The 15683-nt window shown below is 33.4% G+C and overlaps 1 protein-coding gene across 1 annotated transcript in view; it reads left to right on the top strand.

The window, feature by feature from the left end:
* Positions 1-15683, top strand: part of PDE2A (phosphodiesterase 2A) — a 1720394-nt gene that overhangs the window by 803534 nt on the left and 901177 nt on the right. The window contains exon 7 of the mRNA XM_044072778.1: positions 5284-5343. Coding sequence (XP_043928713.1) covers positions 5284-5343 — 60 coding nt within the window. The remainder of the gene's footprint in view (positions 1-5283; positions 5344-15683) is intronic.

Below are 15683 nucleotides of genomic sequence, written 5' to 3' on the forward strand. Positions count from 1 at the left end.
TCCCTGATGACCAGATCACCGAGACCACATCGCCGATGGAGGAGATTACCGACAATGATGAGTAGTGTGGAATGGGATGTATTCCCATTTCTGAAATATGGTGCGATCTCAAAGTTGGTATATTTAAGTAGGGGATGTGCGGGGCACAGCCACTGACATGTGGGTGCAGGGGGGCTTGTTACTCTTTGTTTTTTAGTTGTTTTGCGGAAACAGGAATACATTCCATTCTGTAATACTTATACTTACCATTGTTGGGGATGTGTGTTGTCGTGGATGTAGTCTCAGTGATTTGGTCATCGGGGAAGTGTGACTTCATGGATCTGACAGGGATCCATATATATATATATATATATATATATATATATATATATATATATATATATATAAACTTTGGGGATGTGGGAAGCCTGCCCTCCTGCATAAAAAAGTTTAAATATGAAGAGCAATCTTTGAGATTCACTCCGTTCCAGGATTTTTGGTCTTTTTGTTGTTGTTTTGCTGGCACTCAGCATTTTGAGTATAAAATTTCAGTAGAGAGTTAGTTTATCTACATCTGTATAAGACATCACTATTTTTTGTTAAATTTTAGAGGCTATAGAAAAATGAACAGTATGACCTGAAGATTACTATTGATATTTGCATAGACTGAAAGAGGGTAATGAGTATTATACATGTATTCTCATTTTTCTGCACTGATGCTTCAAAACTATTAATTCATTCATTCTTCTTGTAAGACCTGGTCATGGGAGACCATCACTTACACATTCTTCAAAGTCATTGCTTAGTCCCAGCTCCCTTCAATCTCAAAGCACCCTGACATCTGAGAAAATGTGTGATCTGCACAATCCTATCCATACAAAGATGACTACTGACTATTAGGGAACACACATCAACAACCCTAAGCATTTCCTGTGGTATCCCTAAGTATCTCCTCAGTATCAGTAGTTCAGAAGATCAGGCTCTTTTTTCCTTAACCCATATGGTTGAGATGGCATTGGCCTCTCACTCCAACCTACCCAACCTAGATTCTACATAGCCTGGACTGCTAATTATTCCTGTGATATGTGAATCATAGTTAAGGAGTTTATCCATCTGTACCACAGAGACAGTAGCTAGGTAATGAGTGATAGTTTAAGCAAAAATATTACATACACAGAGTTATTTATTTTATTTTACATTTGTTTACCGGGCTAGTCCAACTGGATATATGTCCATTTTCAGCAGAGGCCCGGGGAGAAATGCTCCACATTAAAGTTAATACAAAACAAGTCATTACATAATAAAAGCAAGTAGTTAGTAAGAATACAAACAGAAATAAGGTTAAATCTAAAATATACTAGTAGAAAATTTATACTGGGAAGGACATTTACTTTTATTTACAGTTTAAGAATAGGGGAGTTATACTTTAGTAAAACATTCATGAAGAGTATAAATTGCATAAGCAATTATAAACCATACAACCATACAACGTTCTAAATTAATTTGTATCAGAGGCTAATTAACAAAGGTGTTTTTGAGATAGTCTTCTGAAGGGAGTGAGTGAACAGAGGTAAGAGAGGGTGTATAAGATTAGTCGGGATTGATGCATGGGCATAGCCAGAGTGTTTTTAGGTGTTGCTTGAGCTTTTGTTTAAAGAGGAAGGGTGATGATGTAATAGTTAGAGTGGTAGGTAGTAGATTCCAGTATTTACCTATGGTGTTGGAGAATAGAGAATCACCTGCAATGTTATTGGACTTAGCTTCACAAGAAGTTTATTAGAGGAGCGTAGTGAATTTAGATTAGAATAGGGAGAGATAAGGTCAGAAAGTATAGGGGTATTTTTGGCTGGTTAAATATCCTGTGAACAAAGGTAAGTTGGGAGAGTAGTAGTGTATTTTTCAGTTCTAGCCAGTTTAGTTGTAGTAGATTCTGGCAGTGGTGAGTTCTAAATGGGTTTCCAGTAGCAAATCTGGCAATGCTATAGTATGCATTTGCTAGTTTAGTAAGGTTATTTTTCTTTAAGTTAGTGTATATGGGTGAGGCATAAAGAAGAGTAGAAGTAAGATGAGAGTGAGCAAGTGTAATTTTGGCCTGTGTAGTTAGAAAGGTTTTAATTCTATATAAGGAGCCAAGTTTTCTGTTTACGGTTTTAATAGTATTATTAATGTGGTTATCAAAGGTGAGGTTATTGTCAATTATAATACCTAACAGTTTTGTGGTAGAGTCGGGGACTATATGTGTACCATTATTGGAAGTAATAGTGAAGTCTAAGAATTTAAGAGTAATTGAAAAAATGATGCCATCATATACTTTTTAAATCATTATATGTTTCTTTCCTTTTGCTAAATGTTAGGTGATAAAGTTAAGCTAAATACAATAGTAACATATGGTAAATGCTACACTTTATCTGTGAGTTTTGTCTTTCATAATTGTTTTCAGTCCTTTTTTTCTCTGTAATACTGCTCATGATGATAACTAGACTTGTTAGTCATTATGGCATGAGACCTACAGAAATACTTCATGATTCCCATTAATTCTTTTTTATGCTTCTTTCCATTTTAATTCAGTTTCTTTCTTTATTTTTATTTGCAATATACAGTGTCTACTTTTGGTTTACTGTTTGTCTTTATGTATGCTGTGAATAAAGTGCTACAAATGGAAAGAATTTCAAATTGTACAATGATGAGTTCAGGATCAAAAAGAGTATTTGTTTGCTAATGGGTTTGTTTATGGATTGTTTCATGGTCAAATAAAATATCCTCATTATTTTGGTGGTATTCCTTTTCAGAAGATGTTATCCTCCTTTTAATTAACATGAGATCTGTTTTCAACACTGTTTATGGATACTATAAGCTGAAAGTTCAAAGTTGTTTCTTGAATACCAGAAGATAAATATTCTTTTATGTTTTTTATTTATTTTCCCCTAATCTATATCAGTTCAGTTTATTTTCATTATAAGGTGATTTACAAACTCCTTCTAGCTTGCAAAATTCCATGTGAAGCCCAAATACCTTACACTATTTCTAAGACCAATTGCCATTTACACATATGGATGGGGACTTCAAAATGGAAAGCAAAAAATATGAGTAAGTAGGTGTTAATTACAAACTTCCTTAGACCATTCTAACAGAGAATCAAAGGTCACCAGCTCTCTTTAACAGAGATAAAAGATCAAATAAAAAAGTACAAAAAAATAGTAAAGCATTGGGCTTAGATAGTCTTATACCAGAACTATATAAAATACTACCATATGATGCAGTTAAAATATTAAATAAGGTCTATAGAGAAATAAAAACAACTGCTGAAGTCCCCCATCATGGAAATATTCCCTTATATCACCTATTTTAAAACAAGAAAAGGATCCTTCAAAGTGTTCATCATACAGACCCATTTCACTTTTAAATGTGGACTACAAAATGTCCATGTCTATTTTAGCTAACATAATTAATCTAGTTATACCTAAACTAATTAATAATAATCAAACTGTGATTATTTTAAATAGACAAGTACAGGATAATATAATAAGAATACATACATTAATAGACTATGCAAATAAAAATAAAAAATAACTTTCTATCATTTGTCTCAGTTTAGATCAGGCTTTTGTCTCAGTTAATTGGTCGTGCCTTTTAAAACACTTAAAGTGTATAATTTATCACTTGAGCTAATTGCAATATTTCTAAGTTGCACAATAACTATTGTGCTTATGTTAAAATAGGTTCTTTTCTTTTTAATTCCTTTAAATTACAAAAAGGCACAAAACAAGGCCATCCATTATCATCTTTACTTTTTACATTTGCTATTGAGCCCTTTACTAATAGTCTTATAGTATTAGATCAAATAAGAACATTAATGGTATCAAAATAAAAGAAGATTTTGAATTAAATAGTCAACTCTTTGCTGATGATATTTTAATAAAAATAGGAATTATAGATAATTCATTAGAACATATAATTAGTTCTATTAGTCAGTTTGAAGAAATTGTTTCCAAAATCATTGGAATTCTTAATAAATATCAGTAATAATGCAATGAAAAATCATATTTGTCACAAATTTACAAAATTCTTAAGCTAGATTTCACATATTTAGATAATTGCTATTGAAACTATTAATTAAAAATAAACAATGAAGACTTCTCTGAAGAATATAAGAAAATAATATTAAAATCTACAGATAAAACTACATCTTCATTATATTGAAAATTTTTCACTTGGAAATTCTTATACAGAGCTTTTGTCACTCCTAACAAAATTACAGTTATGTATAAATCAATAGAATTAAATGCTGGAGATGTGCTTCTGAAATAATAGCTGATTGGACACATATGGCATATGAGCATGAAATCATCTCACCATTCTGGAAATAAATTAATACATTCTTTCAAGCTCTATGGTCAGATAGATGTAATATTTCTAAATCTTTATTTTTACTTAATGCTCCAGTTCTTGAGATAATTTCAAAAACCCAACTGCTTCTTCATTGATCTATTCTTTCTATAGCCAGAAAATACTAACAACTGGAAAAGTAAAGTTATCCCCTCTAGTGTTGAATTTATTAGTCTGGAAAAATTGTGTGCAGTAGTGAATTGCATACTGTAAATATAAAAACGTTTAACATTACACATTTATATAAATTTTGGCTTAAACTTAAAGACTTGCTTGAAAAAATATTAATTGTTGTTGATATGTATAACTTTCATATATTGATCAGCTGTGGACCTATGTAAATAGTTATTTGTTTGTTTTATAATTGATTTATTCATTTACTGTTTTAAAACCAAATAAAAAAAGTTAAAAGGGGTCACCAGTTCTTATTAGTATTATCACAGCCAATGAGACATCATGCAATTAACAAAAAAGGATAATTTGTGCCTGAAAAGCAAAGGCATTGGTCAAAGTAGTCACTTCTTGATTCACAATAAAACCAATTACTTTTCAGCATTTTGAGTTCAAAACCATGAAATCTCAAAAGGTTAGATCACCTGAATTATGTCCCACCTTTAAGAAAACACTTGTGGCAAGTCTTCTGTTTAAATGCATGTCTGGTCTAGTGTGAAACCAGAACCCTGTACTATATATATATATATATATATATATATATATATATATATATATATACACACACACACACATATATACACACACACACACACACACACACACACACACACACACACACACACACACTTAGACTAGCTGCTTGATTCAGCATATTTACTCAAATGCATTTTTGCATGTTTTTTGTCAGTGAACATCATTGCTCCAGTGGTATTTTTCTAATAACTATATTTTTTTTACTTCTAGGTTCGCTGCAGCCAGCTGAAGGAGGCAGATGGCCAGACACTTAGCATTTTGGAAAAGCACGTGAGTAAATTGTACACAGTATCTTGCCTTATCAAAAGAAACCTCTCTGCACAGTTTGACATATATTACTGGACAAATAACATGTTCATTAAAGAGATTTTTATAATACAGAACCTGTAAATGATTACAGTAGTGATGCTGTCATGTGCCATAAAAGCAGTCAAACATGTTGATCCTTAGACCTGGAAGAATGCACATGACAGACTGATTGTACTATGCAGCTTCCTGAAGTTATTTGGCTAATGTGGAAACCTGGGCACTGGAAACAGATTAGTGGTAGGACATGAGGAGTAATAATATAACAAATCTTTTCAGAGTATGAAAACCTGAGAAAAACTCTACATTTATTTTTTTCAAGGACTATATATGTTTAAAGGTTAGTGTGAGCTGGTTGTAAGGGTCATTCTTTTCACATTACGTCACAACATTGGAGCTGGTTATATTAGATAAAGTGGTACAGACCGAAGGTCCTGGACATAGATAGTATGAGATGTATCACCCTCCACTTTAAACCAAGATTCACATACCATCTAAAGTTCTTGAATTTCCAGTGTTGCCAGACCTCAAAATGTTAATGTTCATAATCACTTACAGACATTATGGCTTTCAATATGTAACAGTCACATTTGTATGATGTGGATATAATGCATGCCTTTCAAGATTTGTTTCCAGGCTTTACACAGCATCATATCACATAATTTCTAATATGGCCTTTTTGTGATGGACAGTTATATCATCTGTTAGTTTTATGAATTAAACATAAAACTTTATTTTGTGAATGGCAAACATCTACCCTTCCATGTCCTGTTAGTCAAGTCACAACCAATTAAATATCCTGACATGGATTGGAATGTTATATTTCTATTATCCTACAAATCCTTATTGCAGTACAAAAATTGTTTTATACAAATGAAATGATTGTAAATATGACTCTCATTAATGTAATGTTAATCATTGCTCATACATTTGGTTGTAACAGCCACTTGGCAGTATTTGCACAAGACGCCTTTGCCATACAAATTTTTAGCAATGTAAACAATTTTAAATGGTCATATTAACTTATAAGTTGAGAATTGTTAACAGTCAAGAAAGACACAATGCTTGATTAAAACTTTTAAGATTACTTTATCTTTTTACAGGACTCTAGAAAGAAACAAGCAACATAAAACTTGAATAATTAGTTTTGAATATTAGTAGGGCCACTTGTCAAGCAGAAGTCAGTGGTCCATTCAGCTTGTATTAGAAAGGTTGCATAGGATATGATGTAATAAGCAACTCAGGCACCAAAGTAAAGATGGCCAGATCACTGTAGCATTCTTTATAGCGGGTTGTATGTCCAGATTAAAAAAAAAACAAATGAAAGGAGATTTTATTTCTCTGTAGCATGCTCTTTTTTTCAGGATGAGAAATCCTTGAGCTTTTTCTAGGCCCGCAACAGACACACACACACACACACACACACACACACACACACACACACACACACACACACACACACACACACACACACACACATTCTTGCCTTTCACAATATTTCTGAAACAACATGACATCTTCTATCAAAATGCTTGTTTATATAAGAATGAGATAAATTCAGTTCATTTCCCAGACCCAAAAAATTCACTATGCTGAAAAGCATTTTGATAAAATGACTATAAATTACGTATGACAATAAGGGATTTTCAACAACTAAAGCTTTTAGGTAACATTGCAGCAAATCTCCCCCATCAGTTCATACACGATGCAAAGCTACAGGCTCCTGGAATAGACCACACTGATGATTACTTTAGCTCAGATGGCCAACTCTTCCTTGGCAATCAAAGTTTATGTCATCCCCACCACCATCTACAATCCATCATCAAAGCAAAGTTGAAAGTCATTTAATATGCATCTCATGGTTTTATGATTTATAATTCCTGAGAATTAAATTCATGAAGAAGTATGTTGAATACTAAACAGCTTACACATTAGATGGTTTTAAATGGAGTTTTATTTATTTATTTTATTTTTATAAATAAATAAATAATAAATAAAAATGGAGTTTTAGACTGTACCTATTTCAAAACAGTTTTCTGAAGATGCCCTTGTTTAATTAAAAACAAAAGCACTCAAAATATAAGTGGAACAGTCAGTTGTGTGCTTTTAATTTATTTATTTATTTAGTTACATACTTATGTGTGTATTTATTTTTGCCGTTTGAAGCTTTTTTTGTTTGTTTTTATTAACAAACTGCTCCTGGCATTTCTTTTTTTGCTAGTATACCTGATGTCAGTTTCATTTGCTCTGCTTAGCCTTACTTCGAGTGGAGTGAAAGCAACTATTCTTTTCCGTAATGTGTTTCTCAAATAATCAGTGCACACAGACTCTGTTACGTATTAAAATCTACTATTAAGAGTTTATAATTTAGATCTTATTCGTGTTGAAGGAACATAACTTTATCATTTATTGCCATTTTTGTTATTGTTTTAAATAATATTTAATAACTGAAAAGGAGATCACAGAGGAGTTTTTTTTTTGAGAAAGTATCCTTAATGGTTTTGTTTAGAATTCTAGAAATATAATAATAGATATTTAGTACAGCTAAATGTTATGGGAGGTGTATTCAGTGCCAAATGAGAAGTCTGATTATATATTTATTGGGTGTAACTTCAGAAGGAAGAAGTCATGACAAGAGTTTATCTAGTTATGACTTTAACTAGAATAACAGGGTGTACGTGGTAGCATTCTGTTGTGAATTTATTTCATGACACAAGGGCAGCTTGAAAAAATATCACAAAAATATTCAAGTTAAGTATGATGTACATTGGCCTTTTGAGATAAGTAATCATTGTGCTATAATAAAATATGATATCCTAGTCGCTAATATTAAACCAGTGAATTAGTACCAAACATAGGTATTACAGTACATTTTGCTCTTGGGTAGGCTTTCTTAATTTGGTTTTCAGGTAAAACTAAAGCACAGATGCGATGTAGATAAGATAAGCACTGTTAATGAAGGCTTCATTAGCCATATATACTTATGCAATCGAGGATTTCCAATAAGATGGACAGGCAAGAAGTATGAGAAAACTTCTTTGGCAGAGTCAAAACCAGTTTTGTGACATTTTTTGTAAATTATTGTTTTCTATCATATCTACTGAGTCCAAGTCCTTGATTAAGCAGGTTAACTTATCCTGAGCTACCAACACCAAAGAAGACAGTATAGAGAGGCCAAAGCCACATATCACCGATGCCATATGTCAGAGATCAGGAAGCATTTTTGATTGGTCTGTATTTCCCCCTCTCTTTATTGTGCTTACTTTAGACGTAGGTCTTGTAAAACTGATCACATGACATGGCTGAGTGTAACTATGCACAAGCCAATATCTGGGCTTACTGTTAGGTGTTGTTTGGCAGATGAGAACAAGTCTTGGTCCTTGTGCTTTTGTTCTCATTCTCCATATGCTGTCAGAACTGCAGAAGAGCAGTCCACCTTCCTTCTCCAAGACAGGTGAGCTAGCACTGGCCATTCTCTACCACTGTCCTGGGAGTTACTCCAGTGCTCACATTGCCAGTCAGCCAATCCTACATTGCCAGGTCACAGGCAGGGCTTCTTGCCTCTCTCCTTCCATATCACACAGCTGGCACAATTTCTTAGCTCTCTACTTAAATGAATGCTGATCACATAATTAAAAGACCTTAGGCCTCAGGTAGCACACTCACCTTTTGCTGCAGATGCCTGTGGAGTCTATTCCCACATCAGGTAGATTGATTGCTGACACAGCAGTATAGCATGGGGGGAGGAGTGCTGTACTCCTGAGTGTGCCGTACTTTGAATGAGACTTTAAACTGAGGCCCCATCTGTTTGAGTTGGTGGTAACTCAGATAGATATAAAAGATCCCAAAACACCTATCAAAAAAGAGTAGGGGGAGTTCTCTGAAGTCCTGGTCAAGTTTCTCCTAGTTATAGATTAAGTACCACTTGGGTCTCCTCTGAAAAGAAGCTACTTCTAGTGGGACTAACCCAGTCAACAAAGAATGAATAAATAAATAAATAAATAAATAAAATAAAATAAATTCTGCATGACAATGCATTCCAGTGCTGTCTTATAAGTCAGCTGCCACCACAAAATCCTGCTGACTTGACAACTGATTCACATTAACACCATGCATAGATCAGTAAAAAATGAAATGAAATGAAGGGTTTAATCTGACATATATGAACTACTTTAATCTCCTGCACATTGAACTAATAAGATGGCATTATTTTTATACAGCTTTATAGTTATTCGGTTATTAAAGGTGATCACATGAGCTAAGATTAAATCATGCCTCAAATAAGCAGAAATGGATAGAATGCATGCTGCAAGCCAATTCAAGAGAGTTTATGATATTTATTTCACAAAGGAGAGAAGCAATGCTGTTTTGGAGTTACCAACATGGTTGTAATTCTTCTGACAAGGTCAGTTGGCACCTAAGTAACCAGAATGTCACTCATAACCTGTTATTTTAAACATAATAATTTTGAATCAAGTTGAACTTCTTTCACTTGGGACTTTGTGTATGTTGGAGAGTGGAAAACCGGTACTATGACCCAGTGCATTGTTTACATAAATAACACTGGAGAAATGAATAATAACTGAGTTGCCTATGCAATTTCAGACTGCCTCACTGTAATGTGTAGTTTTAGACTTATCCTAAAACAATGACAAGCCTTTTGCCAGATTTTGGTGTGGAAATAATATATTTGTTATCGTTTTTCGTATGTCTTTACTAAACTTGACATGAAATCATATGTTTCAATACTTTAGACTGAACAAATAAGTGAAGCATCTTGAGTCTGTATTGAAAAGTATATAATGCAGATTAGCCAAGCAAAGCACTGTGCCTTTGTTTAGTAGAAAATGTGCAAAGGAGACATGTCCCCAATTTTTATTCAGAAATGAGAATTTCCTTACAGTAAATTATTTTGTTTACTGATAAAGTTTGATTAGTCAATATTTCTTCTCAACAGTAATGCAGGAGTATAAAATCTTTGGTTCACTTCCACCTCAAGCACACACACATACACACACATGCATCTTCCACTCTTAAAAAACATTTTTCAATTAAAATGATTTGAAATTTGGATTTTAACCTAGCAATAGTTACAAAAAAGGTTAACATTGCAAGGTTAGGTGAGAAGTATGAAAAGCACCTTCTAAATGAAGGTCAAAGAAATGTGAAGGTGTCCAAATTGATTAATATCTTGGAATGTACCAATACTAGTGGATAAAGGAAGACATTTTTCTTATTTAAAACTTTAATGTGATGTCTTCTTTTTACTAAAGGTTTATTAACAGGCATTAATAACAATAAAGGGAAAGTTTCCTTAATAGCAAAAGTTGTTGGAGGGTATCACTGAGCAAATGCCATTTTTCTTCACAGACCTTTGGCTATTAAATGTGATACACAAACCACTTCACCTAATTGTTTAAAATAGATCCTTAAACACAAAAGCAATCAATCTTGTTATTAGCTTCATACATATTAACCTAGCTCACAGAAAACTATAAAGAAACTGCCCTTAAAATTAACCTTGGCTTCTGCCCTTGGCTTTCCAAGGAGAAAAGTTAATTTCCTTGAAAGACGACTCACCATTGAATATGTTTAAGCTAAATGCAACATTGCGTTGCACTGGAAACATTCTGTTAATATTTTAACTACAATAACCTGAGACTATAATATCGATTGCCTATGCCTCTTAAAGTCACAGTAATTCTGAACAAAGTAATGTATAGTAGGTATGTTTATAAAACACTTTTTACAGAAGAAATCAAGCAAAGAAAACAAAATCATTTTAAAATCTGTTTTCACTGTTGTCCAGAAAAATTCAGTAGCTAATGTTAAGTATTTGTTTTCAAGCACATAAAGTCAAAAGAATGTTTGCTAGTCACAGTATGTCATAGACAGCTGTTTTTGTTCTACTTCATGCCACCCTGATAAGTATGCATGTGTATTTCTACAAAGTAGGTTAGAGAGTAGAACAAACTGTTTACTTTAGACAGCTCTAAAGTGAAATGGAAAATATTGTACGCAGCATAAAATTGCTGCAATGTAGAGATAGGACACTGAAGTTATGTGGCAAGATTTAATATGAGTTTATCCTTTTTCAACCCAAGTAAAACTTATCATGCTCACAATAATACAAAGAAAATGTCTGATTTCTGCAAATTACACAGTGTGCTTCTGAAAACAATTAATCATATGTCTTAGCCCTTATATGTCTCTGAAAAAATCAAATCAAATAAAAACAAAGTATTGCTGTTCTCTAAATATGAGTTTGTACAGCAACTGCACAGTTTAAATACTGCTACTGCTTTATTATGCAAGGGTCTTTTTATTTACTACACATACTCTTTATTCAGTGCCATCATATCTTGTCCTGACTTCTGTTTCAGCAACAAAATTAAAGAATTGGTCATTTCAAAAATGCCAAGTCTAAGGATGCAGCCAAGAAAACATTATATATATATTGCATACGTAATGCATCCTAATCCTTATTACACATGCATATGGCCAAGCCGTTATGCATGATGAGCATCTCCAGTCTCTGCTGGAGTACAGGCCTGAGACCAGATCATGTTAGACTACCGTGTGACCATAGGGTCTATATTAGAACACCGAACTTTCAAAATTTCGAGTGTTCTAATATCGAACCTTATTAATCGAAAATATAAAACATTGAACATACAGAACAGCAAATTTTTTCCTCGGGAAAACATTTGCTGTTCCAAAACACAGACACACAACACAAGCACACCAAACAGACAGCAATCCACACACATATACCTAAACTCTTACACCTAACCCTACACTAAACTATACATACACCACTAACTATCCACTTACCTTAACTCAAACCCTAACCCTAAGGTCCGTCACTATTGCACAGTCACCTCACCCACCCCCTAACTTTAACTCACCTACCCTGCCCTAACTCTCACGTAAACACAATCACACACTTACCTGACCCACACCCTAACCCTAACTCACCTACCCCGCCCTAACCCTCACGTCCACACAATCGCACACTTACCTGAACCCGACCCGTAACTTTCCACCACAGTGCTGACCGAAGCAACAGAAATGGACAACCAAATTCTTTCCCTAGGAAAAAATTTGGTTTTCTGTTTCTTCGATATTTTCAGCAGAACACTCAAAATTTTGAAAGTTCGGTGTTCTAATATAGACCCGTGACCATATTAAAATATAAGCATCTAAGGTAAAAATTAAATATGCATGAGCACCTCTGATAGTCTTCACAAATCTGGGTACACAGATAAAAAATCTACGCTGATTATTGTACTGATGTAATTTACCAAAAAAAAACAAATATATATATATATATATATATATATATATATATATATATATATATATAGATATACAGAGAAATATTTTATGACCAGAAAAATGTCAGTGATGGCTAAGGATAGAGTAAATTGGTTTTACTACATCAAAATAAACCACAGAGACAGAAGAGTGCAAAGAAAGCCACAAAACATAATGTGTGTGTGGGGGGGTGATACCTGAAGCTAAAATTATGTAAAATTTTGACAGGAGAGGTGGGATGCAGTAAAATGACATGACAAACTATCCTGCACCATCCTGATAACAGTGGTTTGATCAGTGTATCTGTATTATAATATGAATATCATTAAAAAACAAGGAAACTCTAACACCCTAAAGGGATTTGATCCATGCATTATATCTTCAGTTCCTAGACAAGGTGAGCAATATAAGCACTCATACTGATGGTGTCATAATATACACATTTCACGGAAATTCAACACATTTGCAGACTAATGTCAAGAAAAAAAGCTAGGCCACACAGGGATTTGAACTCCTGCCTTTTAGTAATTTTAATTTTACTAGACCTTTTGCAAAGGGAGACATGGAAGTTCCCATACTGAGAGTGTAATATTGCACACATTTTGGGGGAATCTAAAGCATGCACTGATGGATAGCAACCATGCCCTTGTTAGTGATATTCTTTATACCAGTGCATTATCAAGGGGACACACAGAAGTGTCCATACTGAAACTTTCATAATACATACATTTCAGGGAAATGTAACACATCTGTAGATTGATAAAAAAAAGTACAGTGAGGATAAGGAAATATACCCGTTTACCCAATATAGTGCAATCTTGCTGTTAGTATATATAAGTAGTGGAGGTGTGGAGGGTTCAGGCCCCCCCCCACATGGGGGTGCGGGGAGTTGCCCCCTTCAAAAATGTGCCAAAAGTCAAAAAGGAGGAACATAGTGCTAAATGTGAACTATAAAACAAAAAAAGCACTCAGATAGCCGTAACCCCGATCCAAAGATTATTGACCAAGCACCAATGACAAATAATCCACTAACGCTGACCACAACCAGTACGTTTTCATCTGTAACGTCATCAGATAAAACAACATACATTATTAGTCATACTTATAGTGCAGTTAATTAAGTCTAATCAATTGTAATTATGCATACAACCATTCTATCTAATGCATATTTAATTACCCTAGTTAAAAACTGTATAAATTAATTTCACAAACATATACATCCCTTACATATCAGAAATTAATAAAAATCTTAAAATAAATGTAAATAACATGATTATGCACAATATTAAAAATATTTAAAATAGTAAAAATGTATTAATATGTTAATATGTGTAAAAATATATATAAAAATAGTTATACAAATGTGGTCTAGGGTGTTTAGAGCAATAAAATTATATATGAAAGTTTAAAATACATCCATTGTCAAATTCTTAAGACATAAAAAAATGCTTGAAAGTATATTAAAGCTTGGCAACTCTTAATTTCAAGACAGGGACCAGGGAGACCATCTCATTAATACGTGGCCATTTGTTTGCCTCAAGGAAAAGTTGACAGAATACTTCTCTGTATTCTAGCCTGGTCTCAAAAGGTCCACCTCTCTTGTCCACCTGTAATAACTCTAAAACAAAGAAGACAAAATTAGCCTTCTTACTTATTTGAGTGTGCTTAAATAATGCATTCTTATTATTAATTTTTTTTTTAATCTCATATAAGTCTTCGTAAATTTTTCTTTTGATGCATCTTTCGGTTTTACCTACATTTATTTATTTATTTAACATTTGTTAACTGGGAAAGTCCGACTGGATACAAATCCATTTTCAGTGGAGGCCCGGGGAGAAAAGCTCCAACTAATAAGTAAACAAGGCATACAAAAAATAAGGCAAATATATAACATCAGTATACATATAACAAGATATAGAATACAATCAAAATCAGTACAGCGTGAACATGCATTAAGTTGCAGCTATACATCAAAATTTACTTATATTGAAATAATGACATTAATAGTGATAAATTCTTCATAAAATACCAGTTAGTTAGATTCCTTATACAGTAAGAGCCAGATTAGGATATCTAATACTTAAAGGGATGTTGGATACATTTCATGGCTAGTTAACATGGATGATATTGGTCTCAAGTAGAAGGAAATTGAAGGTAGATAAAGAAAGATAATTCAATGACACCACACAAAAACCAAATAAAAAAGACTGCCATTAATGGAACTGGAGAAAGAAAATTTTTATTTGGTAAAGAAAGATATTTACAGGGTAAATAAGGAGGAAACAGAATCAACCAGGGGATGAACTGAAGCAGATCCAGTGATCCAGTAAGTGTGACTTAACAGCTTTTTTGAAAGCTGTGTGAGAGGATTCAATAGTTAAAGCAACTGGGAGAGAATTCCATGATTTAGCAACATAAGTGGAAAATAAAGAATTCCTAGCTGAATTATTTGATTTGGGGACCTTAAGTAGAAGCTTCTCACTTGATCAGAGAGGTCTTGCAGTGGTATGAGGCATAATTATGTTTTTTAGTGATGGAACTCTGTCTGGTTAATGCAGTATTTTATGAGCAAATACAAGTTGGTTGTAATGGAGGAGGTGGGAAAATTCCAGCCAATTAATCCTTCACACTCATTACATATTGCAATATACACTAGGCCCTTAGAGTCACAGTTGGAATACACCTTAGCTGTAATCGACTTATTTCTAATGGGAATAAAAATCTCAGAAGTATTGGCTATGTACGAACATTGTGGGCAGGAACCACGTTTGTATGTACCCACTTTCTTGTTCACCATATTCATACACTTGTCTTCTAAAATATTCTAAATGCACTTGCCTTTGCTAAATACAAATAATTTTAAAGGTTTTTCAAAGGCAAGATTCAAATCCAAGAGTCCACTAAATCTGTCCCATTCTTCCTTAATTAAGTATTTAATTATGTTGGCATCACCACTATAATCTAGTATAAAAGTATTGTCAAAACTT

The sequence above is a fragment of the Protopterus annectens genome, chromosome 5.part1, assembly GCF_019279795.1.
Source record: "Protopterus annectens isolate FY-2018-M chromosome 5.part1, PAN1.0, whole genome shotgun sequence".
NCBI classification, from domain to species: domain Eukaryota; kingdom Metazoa; phylum Chordata; order Ceratodontiformes; family Protopteridae; genus Protopterus; species Protopterus annectens.